Here is a 19,098-nt window from a genome sequence, read left to right as displayed (position 1 = left end):
CAACCCGAATGAATGCAGTGCCTCTCCTCCTTGATGGGTAGACAGATAACTGCTAATGGAAGGAAATGATCACACTACGGGGGTGGTGCCTGGAACTGTGAGAATTTAGGATGGCCAGGCCGGGTTCTGTACCGTCCTGGGAGGGAGGTCACAGAACATTTCTCAGGGGAGGCAAAAAGACAGGTTCCTATTGTCCCAGGGAGGATGGTTAGAAAAACTGCCCTTTAGGAAGACAGAACAGCACACAGAACAGATGCACATGCACCCCTGCGTGAGGAGAAGTATTAGAGAGCGGCCATGGCTGCGTTTATGGAGCCTTTCACTGTCTGTCACTCTCAGAACAAAGTCTCAATAGTTAGTCTCAGCTGCCCTGAGTGTGTGGGGCTGAAGGAGGGCGGGGCCGCATTCAGAGCCCTGGGAATGAATGCTAAGCAGGTGTTCTACTTTGAGCTTCACCCCAACCCTCGGCCTCCAATTTTGACCTCAGACAACTCTCTCCATCTTCCACTACCCTTCCCAACAGCTGACAACACTGTTTCTTCTGTCATCTACCTCCTCAGAGAGGCTCTTCTTGACCAACTATCCTGACTAACATAACATAGCTTCTCTTTGTAGTTGGGATTCTGTAAACCCCACCCCTCAATTACCTGGCAGTAGTCAGGTATGCTCCGCCCCAGTGACCTGACACTATAAAAGGGGCTGCTTGCCCCCTTCTCTCCCTCTCTTGCCTCCTGACTCTTTTGCTCTCCCACCCCTACCCCTCCTCTTCCCCCTCCCTTTCCCACTCTCCCTCCACATGCTCATGGCCGGCCTCTACTCCTCTATTCCTCTCTCTCTCTCTCTCTCTCTCTCTCTCTCTCTCTCTCTCTCTCTCTGCCTCTACCACCCTCTTAACTCTCCCATGACCTGAATAAACTATTCTGTAGGGATTCCCAACATGGGCCCCCCAGAGGCATCTCCCTTGTCCCCAGGCCTCACCGCACCTCCATAGGCCATATGCCCCCCTACTCTCTTCATCCTTCCCCTAACATTGGTGCCAGAACCCCCCCCCCCGACATCATCTTTTCACAATATTGGTGCCCTGTGACTTTTCCTTTCAGTGACTTTTCCTTTCATTGGTGCCCCATCTTTTCCTTACATTGGTGCCCCTTCATCTTTTCCTTTCATTTGTACCAGAGCAAAATTTATTTCCTCTCTCTCCGATCCCTCATTTACTTCCTTGCCTATGGCCCATCTTTCCTGCTGGATTATGACTGAATGAAGACATTTTCTTTTGTCTTGGCTATTGCTTCTAAAATCTAGAATAATATCTGGCACTTAGTAGGTGTTCAACAAAAAAAAGTAAATTTTCAAAAGTTACATTTTCACTTTTATTAATTTATGTGTGGGTGCATGTACTGTCTGGTTTTGTGTCAAGTTGACATAAACTGGATTTATCACAGAGAAAGGAGCCTCAGTTGAGAAAATGCCTCTGTGAGATCCAGCTGTAAGGCATTTTCTCAACTAGTGATCAAGGGGGAGGGCACAGACCATTGTGCGTGGTGCTATTCCTGGGCTGGTAGAGCTGGGTTCTAAAAGAAAGCAGGCTGAGCAAGCCAGGGGGAAGCAAGCCAGTAAGTAACATCCCTCCATGGCCTCTGCATCAGCTCCTACTTCCTGACCTGCTTGAGTTCCAGTCCTGACTTCCTTTGGTGATGAACAGCAATGTGGAAGTGTGAGCTGAATAAACCCTTTTCTCCCCAACTTGCTTCTTGGTCATGATGTTTTGTGCAGGAATAGAAACCCTGACTAAGACAGTGCAAAAATTTTTATTTTTATGTGCATGCATAGCTGTGTTTTACATGCATGCAGTGCCCTGGAGATCAGAAGATGTTGGATCCCCTGGAGCTGGAGTGATGGAAAGTTGTGAGGCGCCCTATGGGTGCCTGGAACAGAACCTGGGTCTTCTGCCTGAACGAGTGCTCCTAACCACTCCACCTTTCTCCAGCCCCAGCGACTAAAGTTAAATTAAAAGACCGGATAGATTAGAATGGTAATAATAATGCTAAGAGCTCTGCCAAACAAAACTTTAGGAAAGAAATAAAAATCTGAGGCCAATGGTGATGTTAAAGATGGGAAAGAAGGAATTCTGGTGTCACTCCTGGAAGGGTAGTGAGAAAGAGGCTTTAGATCGGAGTGGGCTTTGGGTCTGCAGAAATCCCAGGAAAAGGACTGACTGGCCCATGAAGTCAGTGAGCATGGCTTTGTTGTGGTGGTGATAGTTTTAATTTTATTTGAGACAGGGTCTCACTATGTAGTCCTGCTATGTAGACCAGATTAGCCTCAAATTCAGAGATCTGCTTGCTTCTGCCTCGGGAGTGGTAGGATTAAAGGTTGCCAACAAGAGCGGGATAGTGCTGGCCCAGGCCTTTAATCCTAGCTTTCAGAGACAGAAGCACACGAACCTCTAAAGTTCAGCAAAGGAGTGAGCTTTTGTAGGGGAGATTTGCTTAGTGCCCGGGTGCCTTTGAGGATGGGAAGTAAAGAATGACAAGGGAGATGTTTGATATTTAGGGCAGGTTGAGGAGACTTTGAGGGTGTGGGCCTGCAGAGGGATGACAGGCATTTGTAGGCACAGCAGTAGTTTTCCAACAGAGGAGTTCCGGTGCATCTGCTTTCTAATTTTAGTTTAGTGAGGAAAGTGGAAATTGTGGTTTGCATTGATTATTCCTCTGGCTGAGGCTTAAATGAGCATGTGCAGTAAAACAAGAACATTTGGAGTCGAATCCCTTGAAGTGCAGTCTCAGAGCAATGTGGTTATGATCATGGAAACCATCCATTGTGGATGACATCTCTCTGGTTCCCCTTTCTTGGTGTGGGCTTCCAACTCTTTCTTGCTGCCCAAAGGCAACAGACTAGTCTCACTATTCCACATTGTAGTTAAGTATTTTTAAAGATTGAATGTCCATAATATTAACCTACGTTCCTATCTCTACCCACACAATAGTGTGGCTCTCCGCCATCATTACAGAACTTTCTTTGTGCAATGGACAGCAGTTAAGTCAGAAACTCACAACTGGTTAGTCAGTAGACTGTTCAAACCACTGTAGAACTTCATCTTTTTCTCTTTCTAAGACCCAGGCATCATCATGAACGAGGGGGTGGAAAGATATTGTAACAGCCAGAGGTTGGGGAGACCTGGGGTGGAATAGCGTCTCAGAAATGACAGGACTACGCGCCTACGAACTCAGACCAGATGTAGGTTTCTGTGCCTGCGCAGGATCAAGCCAGTCATTCCAGAAATGCATGGGGGAAGGAGCTCACAAATCCCCACCCAGGGCTGCCTTGGGAGGGAAACTCAGTTTCCTCTAAGGGTATATGTTCAGTGAATGGCCCCCACACCAATCAATGTGATATACCGGCAGTTCCAGTTGGACTTCGTGGATGGCTCAGCTGGTAAAAAGTACTTGCTGCAGAGACGGAGTTCAGTCCCAGGGTCTCGCATGGTGGAAGGAGAGAATCGATTCCTGAACATTGTCCTCTGATCGTAACACATGTGTTTTGTTGTGTGTCTGTGTATAGATACAATCCACGTGACTCCACATACAAAACAAAATTAATAAATATAAGAAGAGGACATGAAGCTGGGGGCGGGGTGGATCCCTATGAGCTTGGGCTAGGAATGGCTGAAATGGGAATAGGGTCATGAAAGAAATGCGGTCTTGAGGTGTGTGAATGGGAATGGAGGTCCTTCCAAAGATGGAAATTGGGGTTAAGAAGAGCCCTGAGGGGATCTAACATATGCTGAGGAATTAAGACCAAGCAGAGATGGGAGTCGTTCGAGAAGGCTGCTTTCCAATCTGTATGGCACAGTTACAAGGTATAGGGTGTCCTTGTAACAGGCAATCCCGGTGAGGTGGGTTGATGTTGCAACGTTGGAGAATACTGTGTGCAGCCATAATGGGGTGTGTGTTGCAGAACTGGGGTCGGTGTCAGCGTTGGGAGGTGATGTGCGAGCGCCGGACATGTGTCTGTGCAGAATTGGAACTACAAGGGGACTGGGTCTCGGGCCGGACAGCGGGAAAAGCTGTTTCCGGGGCAGGGAGTTCGGCGCCGACTCCTGGGCGCCCCCTGGCGGCCCCGACCCCGCGGCGGTTCTCACAATGCTTGCGTAGCCCCGCTCCGACTCCCCGGGCGGCGGCAGCTCCAAGATGGCGCAGGCGATCTTCGAGGCCCTGGAGGGTGAGCGCGCCGGGCCCGGGCAGCGGCTGTTCCGCGTGGCGCCCCCTCCCGCCGCGCCCTCGCAGCGCCGGGCCCAGGGCGCGCGGAGGCCGCGGGGCGGAGGGCGGAGGGCGTCCGGGCCGGAACAGCCGCGGGGCGGGAGGAGGCGGGAACAGCCGGGGAGCGCCGGCTCTGCGGGGAGGGGGCCTCGGGACCGGAACAGCGCGGCAGTCCAGGCCGCTGGCGCGGGAGAGTGCGCGCGGAGGAAACAGCCGGGGGCCGGGGCTTGGAGAGACCGCGTCGCGGGAGGGTCGGGCGGCCTGGCAGCCCCATCGGGCGCCCTAACCACCTAGAACTTCCCGAGACCCACTGTGCTTTCCGGGCTGGGGTGTGGTCCTACTAAGTCCAGAGCAGGGAAGGAGGCGCCGTCTGTGTGCGCAGTGGAGTCTGGGAGAGACCACGGTCCCCAAACAGTAAACATAGGGCACCCACTGTGCTCCGATCCTGACCCCTGCCCGCGAGTGCCTGCTTGGGCTACGCTGGTCTCCGATCGGATCGGATCGGATCCTGTGATCTGCAAGAACACCGCGGTGGATGGGCCTCTGGCTCCGGAGAAAGGGAGCTCTGAGCGCCACCATGTACACCTGCTGGAGTTTAGCGACAAAGAATGGCTTTGGAGACAGGAGAGGAGTTGGACACAGTAGTCGCCTTGTGGGTGGAGGGTGAACAGCCGGAGTGAAAATTTGTGGGCCCGACCGGCAGAAGGAAGCCGAGGCTTGTTCTCTAGCTTCGTGGAGGGTGAGCTCTCACCCAGACACGATGGAGCACTCCTTCCTATCCACCGGGTCCAGTTTCAGTGATTCTTACTAAGCCAGATTCAGTTGTCCTCATCCCCCCATATAACTACCCCACTCCCAGCGTCAGAACTGTGGGAAAGAGCAGTAAAAGAAGGAAATCTCAGCCAGGTGTGACAGTGCATGCCCATAATCCCAGCGGTGGGAAGACAGGCCGGAAAATCGTTAGCCTTGCCTACATACGGATTTTGAGGCCAGCTTTGGCACCATGAGACTTTCAAAAATAGGAATATACGTGTACATACACAGAAGTACCCAATAACAACTTTTTTTTACCCTAAGGCCACGACTTTTAAGGAGAGTGGAGAGGTGATATGAGAGGGTTTTGAGGGAGGAGAGTGAAGGGAGGAATGTCGTAATCAAATTATAATCTCAAAAATAATAGAAATATTGCTGTACAGAAAAAAAAAAAACCCATAAAACAAGAACCCCCAAAAAGAAGACTACAAAGGTGAACCCAGCTGTTGTGTTCTGTAAAGAAAATAGCGGGGGTGGTGTGACTCTGGACAGTCAGGGCCACTGTCCTTTTGGAGGGCAGTGGGGTGTTGCATTGTTCAAACGTTTACTACAAGCATACTTGTGTGTATTAGCTGAAGAAAGAAATTAAAAAGAGTTCAAGAAGTGTGGCTTCACTGGCCTTGGAAGATCCCCAGGAACAAAATAAATAGCTGAGAGAACAGCAGGTATGTGGCGATCCAAATAGAAGGGCGTCAGAGGGACCAGGTGCTGGAAACCAGGTTTGCAAAACCCCGGTGAGAACAAAATTTCCCAACTCCCAGTTCAGTGTAGAGGAGATGCTAGAGAAAAGCCCTCCGCTGGTCTGATGAAGTGTCTGAACTTTATCTTGGGATCAGTGTGGTGCTAAAAAAAGGTTTTCATCAGGGGAGCCACATCATCTGATGTATGTTTTATAAAGTTCACCCTGGCTCCTGGGGAATGACTGGAGGGGGCTGAAGGGCAGCAGGGAGTGGGTGAGGAGCTAGGCTAGGCAGCTGAGGAGATGGAGAGAGTGGATTTCAGGAATATTTGGGAGGCAGATTAGGTTAGACTTGCCAAAAGTCTAGAAATGTCAGGAAGGAAGCAGTGGGGTGAGGGAAGGTTCTGGAAGCGCACCAGGGGCCTTGATCCGAAGGACAGGTGGTGTGCCCTGACCCTGACGCCTACTTGTCATTACCAGAAGGGAACCGAGCAGAGGGTGGAACGTTTAATTTGGGGCTTTATTTTTTTATTTTCTCCTTTTATTTATATGTATGGTATGTATGTGAGCGTACTTAGGTCACAGCATGTATGTGGAGGTCAGAGGGCAACTTGCCAAATGCCTTCACCCACGGGGTAAACCCATCTCACAGGCCCAATATTTTATCTTGAAAAAAAAAAAGTTTTTTTTTTTCCTCCGAAGTTCTAAGAAACCGAGTGATCCCAAAAACCCGGTTTCTGCTGATGATAACAGTTTGTTTTCTCTATACTACTGAGTCTCACTACCCCACAGGTCAGAAGACTTCTATCACTCCCAGCTGTGGTCTTTTTCAAGCCTCATCCCTCCCTTCTCCCATCCTCTCTGACTCCTGACTTATCTATTCTTTACCTATGAAATGTCACTGCAAGACTGTTACGTTAAGGAGGGCTACTGGAGCATCTTGCCCTACGAATATTTTACCTATCAGTTTCCTGAAGGTGTCTCTAGGTTTTATGTGCTGGTATCTGCTCACTCTCTTAACCAGTAGAAAAAAAAAAATTTTTTTTTTTTTTTTTTTTTTTTTTTTTTTTTTTTGAGTCACAGAGAAAGGCACCAGCACTCAATTGAGCAAGGGAAGACGTTTGAAGAAAGCACCGAGTTACGGATCTGAACTACAAAGGGAAAGTGAATGGAATTGGGCAAGGAAGATGGGTCCAACTTTTCACTTGTGATTTTGATGTCATGGACAAATATGTAGCAAGTAGTCTCAATCTTGTAGCCTGTGTAATTTGGAAATATAGTAGATGATAATGAAGGCATTAGGCTCTATAGAATACCAAGGAACGCACGATTGAGTAATGAGGTGTAGAATGATAGGACTCCACCTAAAGATAATCCAGTGAATCAAATGGTTGCATCATCCTAAGGATTTTAGACATCAGGATTCTGATCAATTCAAATCCTCTTTAGATTTGAATTGTCAGTTTGGTGTAGCACACCCAAGACTTAATCCAATAAGGTTAGTCATGTTTAATGATTCATTACCTCACTAAGTGTATTCATTTTGCCTGGAAAAGAAATGGGGGAGGATGGAGGGGGACAGTACAGGGAGAGACAACTGGAGGTGGGGGGAATCTCTGGAATGAACTAGAAACCTAGGCAAGGCAAGTGATAAGGGTGACCCTAGTTAAGACTCTAAGCAATGGGACGTGGAGCCTGGTGCAACCATCACCTGTAGCCAGTCAAGACTTCCAAAGGAGGGATTCGGATACCAACCCAGCCACAAAACCCACAGTTTCTCTATGCCTACAAGATGTTCAGGGATTAAAGATGGAACAGAATTTGAAGGAAGGGTTAACCAATGACTGGCCCACCCCGACAGTATTAGAAACATTCTGCTATACTTGCAGACAGGAGCCTAGCATAACCCTCACCAGAGAGGCTTCACCCAGCAGCTGATGGAAACTGGTGCAGAGACCACAGCCAGACATTCAGTGGAGCTTGGGGGATCCTGTGGAAGAGGGGGAGGAAGGAGCCAGAGGGGTCGAGGGCAGCACAAGAAAACCTACAAAATCAACTGGCACATAAGGGCACATAGATACCTGTCAACCAGAGAGCATGCATGGACCGGACCTTGGTCCTCTGCACATAGGTACCAGTTGTGCACCTGGGTTTTCATGTGACTTCTAAAGCAGGAGCAGGGGCTGTCTCTGACTGCATTGTCTGCCTTTGGATCCCTTTCCACTAACTGGGCTTTCTTGTCTTTGCCTTGATAGAAGAAAATGCACCTAGTCTTACTGAAACTTGATATGTCAAGGCTGGTTGATATCCATGGGATATCCCCTTTTCTAAGTGATGGGGGAGGGGGAGGAATGGCTATGTGGAAGGATGGAGGAGGAGGGAAGGGGAAGCTGCAATAGGAATACAAAGTAAATAACTTAGTAAAAATTATATTGGAAAGAATATGATCAAAATACATTGTATGTGAACTTTTAAAATACTATGAAAAAGAAGGAGCAACCTCCAACATTGTTACAACCATAAATAATGCCTGATATTATTTCTAAAATATCCCTTTGTAGAGTTGAATATCTGTTTTATTTATTTATTTTTTTTAATGTATGAGTTTCAGATATGTCTTACTCAGGGTTTCTATTCCTGCACAAAGCATCATGACCAAGAAGCAAGCTGGGGAGGAAAGGGTTTATTCAGCTTACACTTCCACATCGCTGTTTGTCACCAAAGGAAGTCAGGACTGGAACTCAAGCAGGTCAGGAAGCAGGAGCTGATGCAGAGGCCATGGAGGGATGTTGCTTACTGGCTTGCTTCCCCTGGCTTGCTCAGCCTGCTTTCTTACAGAACCCAGGTCCACCAGCCCTGGGATGGCTCCACCCACAATGGGCTGGGCCCTCCCCCCTTGATCACTAGTTGAGAAAATGCCTTACAGCTGGATCTCATGGAGGCATTTTCTCAACAGAGGCTCCTTTCTCTGTGATGACTCCAGCTTGTGTCAAGTTGACACAAAGCCATCCAGTACAAGATAGAAAGGTGAAATTGACTTAGGGCATATAATTGTTTCTTTTCCAAACATTTGGTCTTTTTATTGCTGAGGTTCTGACAATGTGGATGCTCCAGTTGTTTAACCTTCACGCATGAAGGCTCTCTAAGCTGTTCTTTTTTTTTTCTTCTCCTCCTCCTCTTGTTTGAAACAGCATCTTATGCATCCCAGGCTAGCCTCAAACTCACCATGTAGGAAAGAACAACCTTAACTTCTAATCCTCCTGCCTCCACTTTCTGAGATCTGAAATGACAGGTATCCAGTGTGTGGCACTGAGACCACACCCAGGGCTTTATTTATGCTCACAAGTTTGGCAACCTCGGAGTCACGTCCCCAGCTTTACCAACCTATTTCCCATTTCACAGATGAATGAAAGCACTGGGCTAGAGCAGTGGCTCAGAGGTTGGGAGCACTTGTGGAGGGCCCGGGTTCACAACACTCACACAGTGGCTGACCAATAGTTTTTAAAAGAGATCCCGAACCCTCTTCTGGCTTCCCAAAGAACTGGGTACACACTCAGTACACATATACCCAAGCAAGCAAAATACTCATACATACAAAATAAAAAGACACAAATCTCTTGAAAATAATTTTATGAGTTCAAATACTATAGGTACTAGATTTGCATCAAGACACAAGAACATGGGTTTATATTCGATGGCTATAAGGATGCAATGTTAGAACTTAGCCAGCGGGGCTAGGAGAAAATGCTCAGGAGTTAAGAGTGCTTATTGTTTTTGCAAAGGACCTTCGTTTGACTCTCAGCACCCGTGTTAGGCTGCAACTGCCTGTTGTGAGGTCACAAAGCAGGCCCCCAAAATGGTAGTGCTGCTGACTGAGCCCTAAAATGATAGTCTGGGGCCCAACCCAGGCTGGATTTGGAGTAAATAGAAGGATTCTTATTGGGTAAACAGAATTCTGAACTCAGTATTCCTTATGCTTTTGTTTGTCAGGAAAACCACTCCTTACCCTCTCTGCCTCTGATGGTCAACTGATGGGGGCAAAGTGCCTCCAGTTCCCATTTAACCCAAACAGTCTGCATCAGGTCAAAGACTCCACCCTGCTGAGTATCATAAAATTCACTTGCTTTCCCACCAGGCTGCAGCTCTCCGCTCTCTGGTGCAGTGCAGCAGTCTGTCCCCCAATAAACTGTTTTTCTACCTACGGAATGGTCTAGTTTGGTTGTTCTGGAACACTTGCTTATACCTCTAAGTCCAGCTTCCAGGAGGAGCTGACACACTCCTCTGATCTCAAGTAACGCACATACACACACTGACACTAAAAGTTTAAAAAAAAATGTAGCCAGAGCTTCGCAGCAACTCCCCTCCACCCCGCCCCAATACTGATAGGTACTGCGACATTGCAGACAGGCTTTGTCTCTTGAGACCTGAGGTAACATCACAGGGTATTGATCGTTGTTAAGGTTTTGGCACTAGGCACTTTTTATTCCTCACCCTCTTCCCTGACATCTGCCTGGGAATCAGAGAGCCTGGCTCAGGCAATTGCTGTACATTTCCTCCCCCTGTCCTCAAAAGACACCATTTCTGCTACATGGGCTTTGAGTCTCTTCAGACAGGATACTTTGCTGTCTGTCTCTGTTCTGGTGCCTGAAGTCTCCTCAGAGCCCCCCACTAGCCAGTTGTCCCTCTGTCTATCCATGACTTTAATAATTATTCTAAGAAACCACTTAGGTTCATGTCAGTGTCCTCTTGAACTACCCAACTCCATCCAAAGCCTAAGAATGGGAGAGTGTTTGCAGAAGTTGCTCAGGTCTGTCCCCCCAAGATAGGGAACTAGATGAAAGAGAATAAGACCACTGGGGACAGTGTGGGAGGTAGAATCCAGACAGAAAGAACTCTTCCAAACAGCTACCTTTGTGGGTAGGGGGTGAGACAGCAAGCAGGGGTACACCAAGGGTGCACTGTCACATGGTCTCTGGTTAAGTTTTGCTAGAGGACACAGAGTAACATCGGAAGGTAAGTAAGAAGATGGTAGGCGGATACTTTGAAGATCCGACAGCAGATGTTTGCTGCTAAGTGGACAGAGATGAGAACAAAGAATGCAACGACTCTTGGGAGACTCGAGGGGACTGGGTGGGGTGGATCAGGTCATACGATTTTCAAAGGGCTCCCTGACTTAGGATCTAGCAACTCTCTGAGACATTACAAAATGGCTGGTTTATAAAGAAGTACAAACGAAGGTGTTCTGGGGGGTGAACTGGCTGTGTCCATGCTTTTCACACTTCCAAAAGAATTCTCACTTATTTTTTTCAGGGTTGGGGTAGTCACTGGCCCTTTGTACACGCCTAGACTAAGCATGTGCTCTGTTAGTGGGATGTGCTCCCAGCCCCTCTTTCCAGGTTTTTAGTGTTCTAATCCCTAGAGCTTCTCCTCATGATCAGGGGTGATGTGTAGACTTCCGTGTCCTTGTTCTAGGAAGCAGAGTTGAGGATGCTGTAAAGAAGGGCACTATGGCCTGAGTGGTGTGGTGGTGCACACCTTTAATCCCAGAGGCAGCGGCAAACACATCTCTGAGTCTGAGGCCAGCTTGATCTATAGATTGAGTTCCAGGACAACCAAAAGCTATACACAGAGAAACCCTGTCTCAAACAAACAGACAGTCAGTATGTAATAGGCAGCTCCTAAGACATCTTGGGGGCTAGCAAGATGGCTCAGCAGGTAAAGACCCAGGCCACCCTTAGGCTCTAAATTGGATCTCAGGAACCCACATAAAGGTAAAAACTTGATAGAGTTGCCTCTGATCTCCACATGAGACATAATAAATCTCTTGGTTTGAGGATGCAGCTCAGGTGGTAGAATCCTTCCAGGCATGCACAGAACCCTGGTTCAGTCACCAACACCACGGAAAACTAGTTGTGGGGATGTTTACCTGTAATCCCAGCCAGCTTTTGAAGGCTGAGGCAGCAGGATCACCATGAATTCAAAGCCAACTTAATCCTTCATAATGACTCCAAGGCCAGCTTGAGCTATTAGAGTGAAACCCTATCTCAAAAAAAAATTTTTCCCCCCGCTATTTGTTGTTTTTCTTTTTTCTCTGTGTAACCCAGGCTGTCCTGGAACTTGTTCTGTGACCAGTCTAGGCTTGAAGTCACAGCCTTTGTCTCCGCCTCTCCCTCTCGAGTGCTGGGACTAAAGACATGACGTTACTGCCCGGCAAGAAGTTTTTATTTTATTTAAAAAATGTTTATTTGTTTGTATGTATGAGTACACTATAGCTATCTTCAGACACACCAGAAGAGGGCATCTCATTACAGATGGTTGTGAGCCACCATCTCTCTAGCCCAAAGCTTTCATTTTAAAAAACTATTTTTTAATTTTTTGAGACGGAATCTTTCTATTTAGCGCAGCAGTTCTCAACCTGTGGGTCATGACTCCTTTAGGTGTCAAATGACCTTTCATAAAGGTTGCCTAAGACCATCAGAAAACATTGATATTTACAGTATAACTCATAATAGTAGCAAAAATACAATTATGAAGTAGCAACAAAAGCAACTTTTTATGGTTGGGGGTCAGCACAACATGAAGAACTGTATTAATGACCTGTAAGCACTAGAAGGTTGTGAACCATTTTTTTAACCCTAACTGTCCTGGTACTCTGTAGACCATACTGGCCTCAAACTCGGATCCTCCTGCCTCTGCCTCCTGAGCACTGAGATCCAAGGCGTGCGCCATTGTACTCGGTTTTGAGAACCTTCTAGACAACACTTTCCTTGTCCTTGACAGCATGTGCTCCTTCCTAGCTGTGAGAGGATTAGGAATGTAATCTACTCTGAGACCATGTTTCCAGACTCACATCCTGGAACCTGGTGCAGTGTAATAGAACATATTTTGGATCATTTTGGTAGCTCTGGCTTGGGAGGGCGAAGTTAGGTTGGAAGCTGAGCCCACTGCCTCACAGGCTGCATTTCCTGTTTCAGGAATGGACAATCAAACTGTTCTGGCCGTCCAGTCCTTGTTGGATGGCCAAGGAGCGGTCCCTGATCCAACAGGGCAAAGCGTAAGTGCCCCGCCTGGCATCCAGCCACTGGGTGAGTACCTACCCTGTCCATCATAAGAGGACAAGGGGCTCCTCATGCAGAATGGGAGGGGTTAGCGGAGCATGGAGGGACGGCCTCTGTGACCTCAGGCTGACCTCTGCTATCTGAATTCTCTCCCTTCCTCCTGCCTGAACCTTCCGGCTCATGCCTTCCTCTGTCTACTGCCTAGAGAATGTGTGTCATGGGCATCATTTGGGAACGTCCAGGAACCCTGATGCTTTTCAACCTTTACCTTGGAAGTCACGGCTCAGCTTCCCTTCTGTGAAGAGAGAACATAGATTTTTTTCAGTTTATGAGTTATGCCTCTGGCACTTAGAGAGAGCAAAGGACTTCTCTGGATATCTCATCCGAGTCTTTATTAATTTATTTGTAACCTTTTCCTCTAATATTTTTGAGACCGAGTCTCACTTGCTATTTAAAGATGCTGTTCTGACTTTGTGTTCATGCAGTTACCCAGATTGGCTTCCCCAGCTCCGTTGTCTGTGATGTCCTTCTTCTGGACAATGCAAAGGGGGAGAAAACAGGAAGTGGAAGCCATCCTCCCATTTGTGTTTTATTTTGTCTGTATGGGGTTTTGAGGTTAGCGTTTCACATGTAGCCCAGGCTGGTCTAGAGCTCCAGACCCTCCTGCCTTTAACCTCCTGGAGATGTGATTGTCAGTGTGCGCCACCACATCCAGCTGTGCTTTTCTTTTTAGGAGAAGTTTGCATAAATGTTACATTTCTCTTATGCCATTGGTCAGAAAATAGTCATGTGATATTCCCAAAGCAAACTGGGAAATACATACTTTAAAAGTAGGGAGTCATGCCAGGTGGCAGTGACACATGTCTCTAATCCCAGCACTCAGGAGGCAGAGGCTGGTGGATCTCTGAATTTGAAGACAGCTTGTTCTAGAACAAACCAAGTTCCAGAACAGCCAGGGATACACATAGAAATATTGTCTCCAAAAACAACAACAACAATAAAAACCAAGCAAGCAAAAAAAAATAGGAAGTCATATTTCTCACTGTTCTAGTCTGTAAGAAGACTACAATGAAAATTTATGCCAGGTTTTGGGTTATATCTCAATGCCCTTGGATTTTATAACCAATACTAGACATAAAACATTGAGTAATAAATTAGACATTTGAGCTACAATGTGCTTGCTTTAAGACATGGTATGTTTGTGTCGTTAGCTCTCTTTATCCTTTGAGTGGTTTTTCATTTATTTATTCACACATACCCTCTAAGGACCTTTTGGGTGCCTATCACAGCCATGCTGATGAATAAAACATGCTTCTTTCCCTGAGAACATGTAAGCTGGTGGTAGTAAGAAAATTATTTGTGAGGCCAGCGTGGAATAAGGAATTGTGACTCTGGCTATAAGCAGACTTCATGGGAGTGCAGGACATGACTCGGCAGTTAAGAGTTTTTGCAGAGGACCTGAGTTCCATTCCCAGCATACACTTAAGATGACTCATCACGGCCTGTAACTTCAGTTCCAGGAGATCTAGTGCCCTCTTCTGGCCTCTGAGGGCACTGCACTTGTATGCACAGACACAAATACACACATGCACATAATTTAAAAGATACAAATAAATCTTTATAAAGGAGGCTTCTTAAAGCTGATGAGCCTTGCAGAGTGAGTTGATCTGAGATCCACTGAGGCAGGGGAATAGTGGGTGCAGAGGTGTGAGGAAGTGGCTCCATGGTGGATTGGAGAGTCAATTCAGTCAGAATAGACTATTGGTCAACTTGGAAGTGAGATCACTGTATGTTTCCTTATTTTAAATTATCTGATACCTGGCTGCACACAGCTGGCCCTTCCTGAAGGCACCTGCTGGGCTCTGGATATTCCTGGGAAGCACATGGTTGATGCTCGACCCCTGTATAGCAAGCCACACAACATTTTCAGACTTGCTGCTCTGAGAGTTGAGATTTCCCATTCTTCACTGATTCCCCCCTGACTCACTCTTGCTTTTTTTGTTACTCCACTTCATGTGTGGCCTCTTCAACTACTGCTCTGGCCCAGATGATGAGGATGTCTTTCTCTGCGGGAAGTGTAAGAAGCAGTTCAACTCACTGCCGGCCTTCATGACCCACAAGCGTGAACAGTGTCAGGGGAACGCCCCCGCCCTGGCCACGGTCTCCTTGGCTACCAACAGCATCTATACACCGGCAGCAGCACCTGCTGCCGTCCAGCAGGCCCCGCCTCCTGCCAACCGCCAGGTAGTCAGTCATTCCTTCCTCTGCTTGGTGATTCCTATAGCAGGTTCTTTCACACGCTGTACTGAGCTTTAGAGGAACAGTATTGAGCAGGATAGGTGAAGACTCTATCGTTGTGGAGCTGGGTGGATGGATAGGACACAAATGCATGAAGATAGACATGCTTTGCTGGGCATACTGATGTATATCTGTAATTCTAACACTGAGGAATCTGGAGCAGGAGAATCAAGAGTTCAAGGCTGCACTGGGCTGTATCTTACAAGGTGGCAGCAACGTATGCCCACTTTTCTAGATCATTCAGATCAGCATAACCAGTCTTCTTCATTCACTCTCTTTCCTAAGTACACTTTCTCTAACACCGACACCTTGCGGTTCCTTACTCTTGCTCTGAAGCTTAGTTTTCCACTGTGTGGCCTTGCCTGCCATGTGTCTGATCTCTGTGCTGGTGTGAGTGGTATGTATTGTGTATGTTGTTTTGCATTTCTTTCCTCTATTTTCTTCCTTTAGCCAATGGCTGAAAGTTACAATGTGCCTGCCCTGAGGTGTTATGGTAAATATTAAAAAGACAGTGACCAGATCTAGCATGTCACCACTCTCTGACCCGGGCAGTCTCTCCACGTTAGCTCTGGCGGGCCATATAGAACTAACATATATTTATCTTGAGGGCCAGCCACGAACTCTACCGACACTCCAACCAGCCCGACAAATTCAAAACTCCAGAGATTTGTAATTTTTTTTTTAAGAATTATTTATTTTATGTATGTGAATACACTAGCTGTCTTCAGACACACCAGAAGAGGGCATCGGATCCCATTACAGATGGTTGTGAGCCACCATGTGGTTGCTGGGATTTGAACTCTGGTCCTCTGGAAGAACAGTCAGTGCTCTTAACCACAGAGCCATCTCTCCAGCCCCAGAGACTTGTAATTTAACAATGGCTTTATCTCAGATTTTCTCTGTAAATTTTACACGCCACAAAACGTCCACACTATAAACTCAGAGCCAAATGATATAATTTTCCCATCTAGACAAGACAAATCATCCTGTACAAGTCCATCCGTTATAAAATATTCATAACAACCTGTAGCTATGCAGAGACATGCAGAGAGGATCATCCTCATCTTCCTCCATCTTGCCTCCCCTCTCTCTCCTTTCTAAAACTTTATTCCTGCCTACTCGTCCTTCTCGTCCAGTGGCAGGCCTTGTGTCTGCCCTCTTTTAATTTCAACCACACTGAGGGTTTTTCTTTTAAACACTATTAAATTGTCCTTGAGCTTCCAAAATGAATTTTCTAAACAAGTAAGTTATGCTTTTCTTAGTGTCTTGGATGCTGAGATGGGGTGGGACATTAAGGGGTGAGAAAACAGGCTTACACATATGACAGGTGTTCCAGTGTTCACAGGTGCAAAGGCTCTAAGGGAAGGGTGGCATCTGTGGCTCGTGGATGGGGCTGAGCGAGTTAGGAGATCAGATCATGTACGCTGCGTGAGTTTACTTAGACGGAGGAACCACTGGAGAGTCTTGAGAAGAGGGACCTAAACAGACCCACACTTTACCATGCGGGCTGCTCTGTGAGCTGTGCTTCCCTACGACAGGAGCCAGTAGTGTTACTGCTGGACCAAAAGTCTGTGCCTTTTCAAGAGATGTGACATGACCCCTCCTCACTGATAGTGACTAATTGGAGGCTCCAAGATGTACAGTGGTTGCCACATGTCAAGTGACAGGGAGCAGCAGAGGCAGGAAGACTTCAGAACCTGGGTCTTTCTCTTACTGTCTGTTGTTCGTGGGTTTGTTTGTTGTTGGTGGTGGTGGTGGTGTTATTTTTGGTTTGTTTGTGTTTTAGATTTACTCATAGTACTTTATATGTGAGTGTTTTGCCTGCATGTATGTATACTCGATGCCCTTGGAGAACAGAAGAGGACATCATGTCCCCTGAGGCTAGAGTTACAGATGGTTGGAAACCACCATGTGGGTGCTGAGAACTGACCCTGGGTCCTCTGCAAGAGCAGTCAGTGCTTTTAACTTGCTTTAGTTTTTGAGACAGTCTGGTCACAGGCTGTAGCACAGGCTGCTCTAAAACTTACTGTGTAAAAAGTTAGCCTCTGGGAGCTGGAGAGATGGCTCAGCGGTTAAGAGCACTGTATGTTCTTCTCAAGGTCCTGAGTTCAATTCCTAGCAACCACATGGTGGCTCACAGCCATCTATAATGGGATCGTCTGGTGTGCAGGCATATATACAAATTGAGCACAAATATGTATAAAATAAATAAAAATCTTTGAGGGAAAAAAAAGTTAGCCTTTGGTCTTCCAGGTACTAGGGTTTTAGAGGTAGACTCCTTATGTGTGGCTTGAACTTAGGGTTTGTTTATTTTTCTTCCTTTTATTCTTGTTTTTGTTGAGGTAGGGTTTCTCTGTGTAACAATGGCTATTCTGGAACTCACTCTGTGGACCAGGCTGGCCTCGAACCCAGAGGCTCACCTGCCTCTGCCTCTGAGAGCAGGGATTAAAGGTGTGGCCTGTCAAATTTAGGCCTTTTATGTTACCCCCCCCCCAGCTTCGTTCTAGAGCCACAGACATGCCCCTCCTCTCTTTCTTAGATCTCCACATACATCACGGTGCCCCCATCCCCACTGATCCAGACCCTGGTGCAAGGGAACATCCTGGTGAGTGATGATGTGCTCATGTCTGCCATGTCAGCCTTCACATCCCTGGACCAGCCAATGCCTCAAGGACCCCCACCTGTGCAGGTAAGGAGGTGGGGCTTTCTCATGGGGCTCTATTTTTTTCTTCTTGCAAATGGTGGGGAGTGATTCCCCCCAGGGCCTACTACGCTTCTCAAGAGTTTAATTTCAGGCCTGAAAGCTAAGTCTGAGATATCAGAATATCACAGAAGAAAATGGCCTTCGCCCCAGTGCCCCTACATGGAAGGGACTGTCTGCCTTCTCTGGCCAGCCCCGCAGAGCAGTGGAGCCCTGACAGCCCTCTCCAGCTACTTTAACTTCTGTTTTTATTCTGAATCCATTAAAACAAAATAGAAAACATAGTGTCTCCTGGAGGTTTTCTAATGCATATGGTGATCATGCTTTCAGAAGCCCCATTTCTGGTCTATTCCAGTAAGCAGCTGTTCAGTGGTCAGTGTCTTGGGAAATGTCCCAAAGTCAGTCTTGAGTAACAATCAAGAGCCAGTCATGCTCTATGAACTTTTGTTTTCCTTTCTTTGTTGGCAATACCCTTGCTAGGCTCCCTCTGTTGACCTGCATATGCCCAAGGCAAGCTAGCCTAGCCAACTATAGAGAAGACGGATCGAAGCCCCCAGCTGATGTCCTTTGAAATCCTTCCAGGTCTTTGTTTCCTTCCCTGTCTCAGCACTGTCCTCTGAGCTACCCAGTGGGCTGGTGTCCCTTCCACAAGCTGGCTAAAGCCTTTCAACCGGTGAACGAGACACTTCAATGCTGCCATTTTCTCTTCCAATTGCAGAACAGCTTGAACATGCATCCTGTGCCCAATTACCTCACCCAGCCTCCACCCCCTCCTCCACCCCCTCCACCCCTACCCCCACCCCCCCAACCTCCACCTCCCCCACCCCAGACCCTGGGCCCTTCTGGGCGCTCCAACCCTGTTGGGAACAGCGTGGTGGAGGTATACAATGCAGCTGCTCCCATGTCGGGGAATGGAACGGTGGAGATTCAGGCCCTGGGGATGCAGCCATACCCACCCCTGGAGGTGAGCGGGGGCAGTGGTGTGGTGGGGGCCGTCAGAGGAACTGGGCACAGTCATCATGGGGAACAGAAGCAGACCCAACCCTCTTCTCATGACTGCCTGGGTTGGGAAAAGGAGGGCTGTAATCAAAGCATGCAGTCTACAGTTGGAACATGCAAACTGTGTGAGGCCACTTAGGGCTGAGTAGCTGAGTCTGGGCTTAAACCCAGACAGCCCAGCGCCAACGCTACTTCATGAAGTCCCTCCTCCCCTTTATTTCTTTTATTTAGTGGATGGGGGCATGTGTGTGGAGGTCAGAGGACAACTTGTGAGGGTCCATTCTCCTACCC

The 19,098-nt window shown here is 47.5% G+C and overlaps 1 protein-coding gene across 2 annotated transcripts in view; it reads left to right on the top strand.

The window, feature by feature from the left end:
• Positions 1–4,177: 4,177 nt before the first annotated feature.
• ZNF341 (zinc finger protein 341) overlaps positions 4,178–19,098 on the top strand; it is a 30,793-nt gene continuing 15,872 nt past the window's right edge. For both annotated transcript variants that reach the window (XM_080925033.1, XM_080925032.1), the window contains exons 1-5: positions 4,178–4,221; positions 12,726–12,836; positions 14,857–15,053; positions 17,647–17,796; positions 18,527–18,772. In XM_080925033.1, the coding sequence (XP_080781159.1) occupies positions 4,191–4,221; positions 12,726–12,836; positions 14,857–15,053; positions 17,647–17,796; positions 18,527–18,772 (735 nt within the window). In that variant the 5' untranslated portion in view covers positions 4,178–4,190. The remainder of the gene's footprint in view (positions 4,222–12,725; positions 12,837–14,856; positions 15,054–17,646; positions 17,797–18,526; positions 18,773–19,098) is intronic.

The sequence above is a fragment of the Micromys minutus genome, assembly GCF_963924665.1.
Source record: "Micromys minutus genome assembly, chromosome: 11".
NCBI lineage: Eukaryota > Metazoa > Chordata > Mammalia > Rodentia > Muridae > Micromys > Micromys minutus.
Note: the sequence above shows the minus strand (reverse complement) of the source record. Positions and strands in the feature narration are given on the sequence as shown.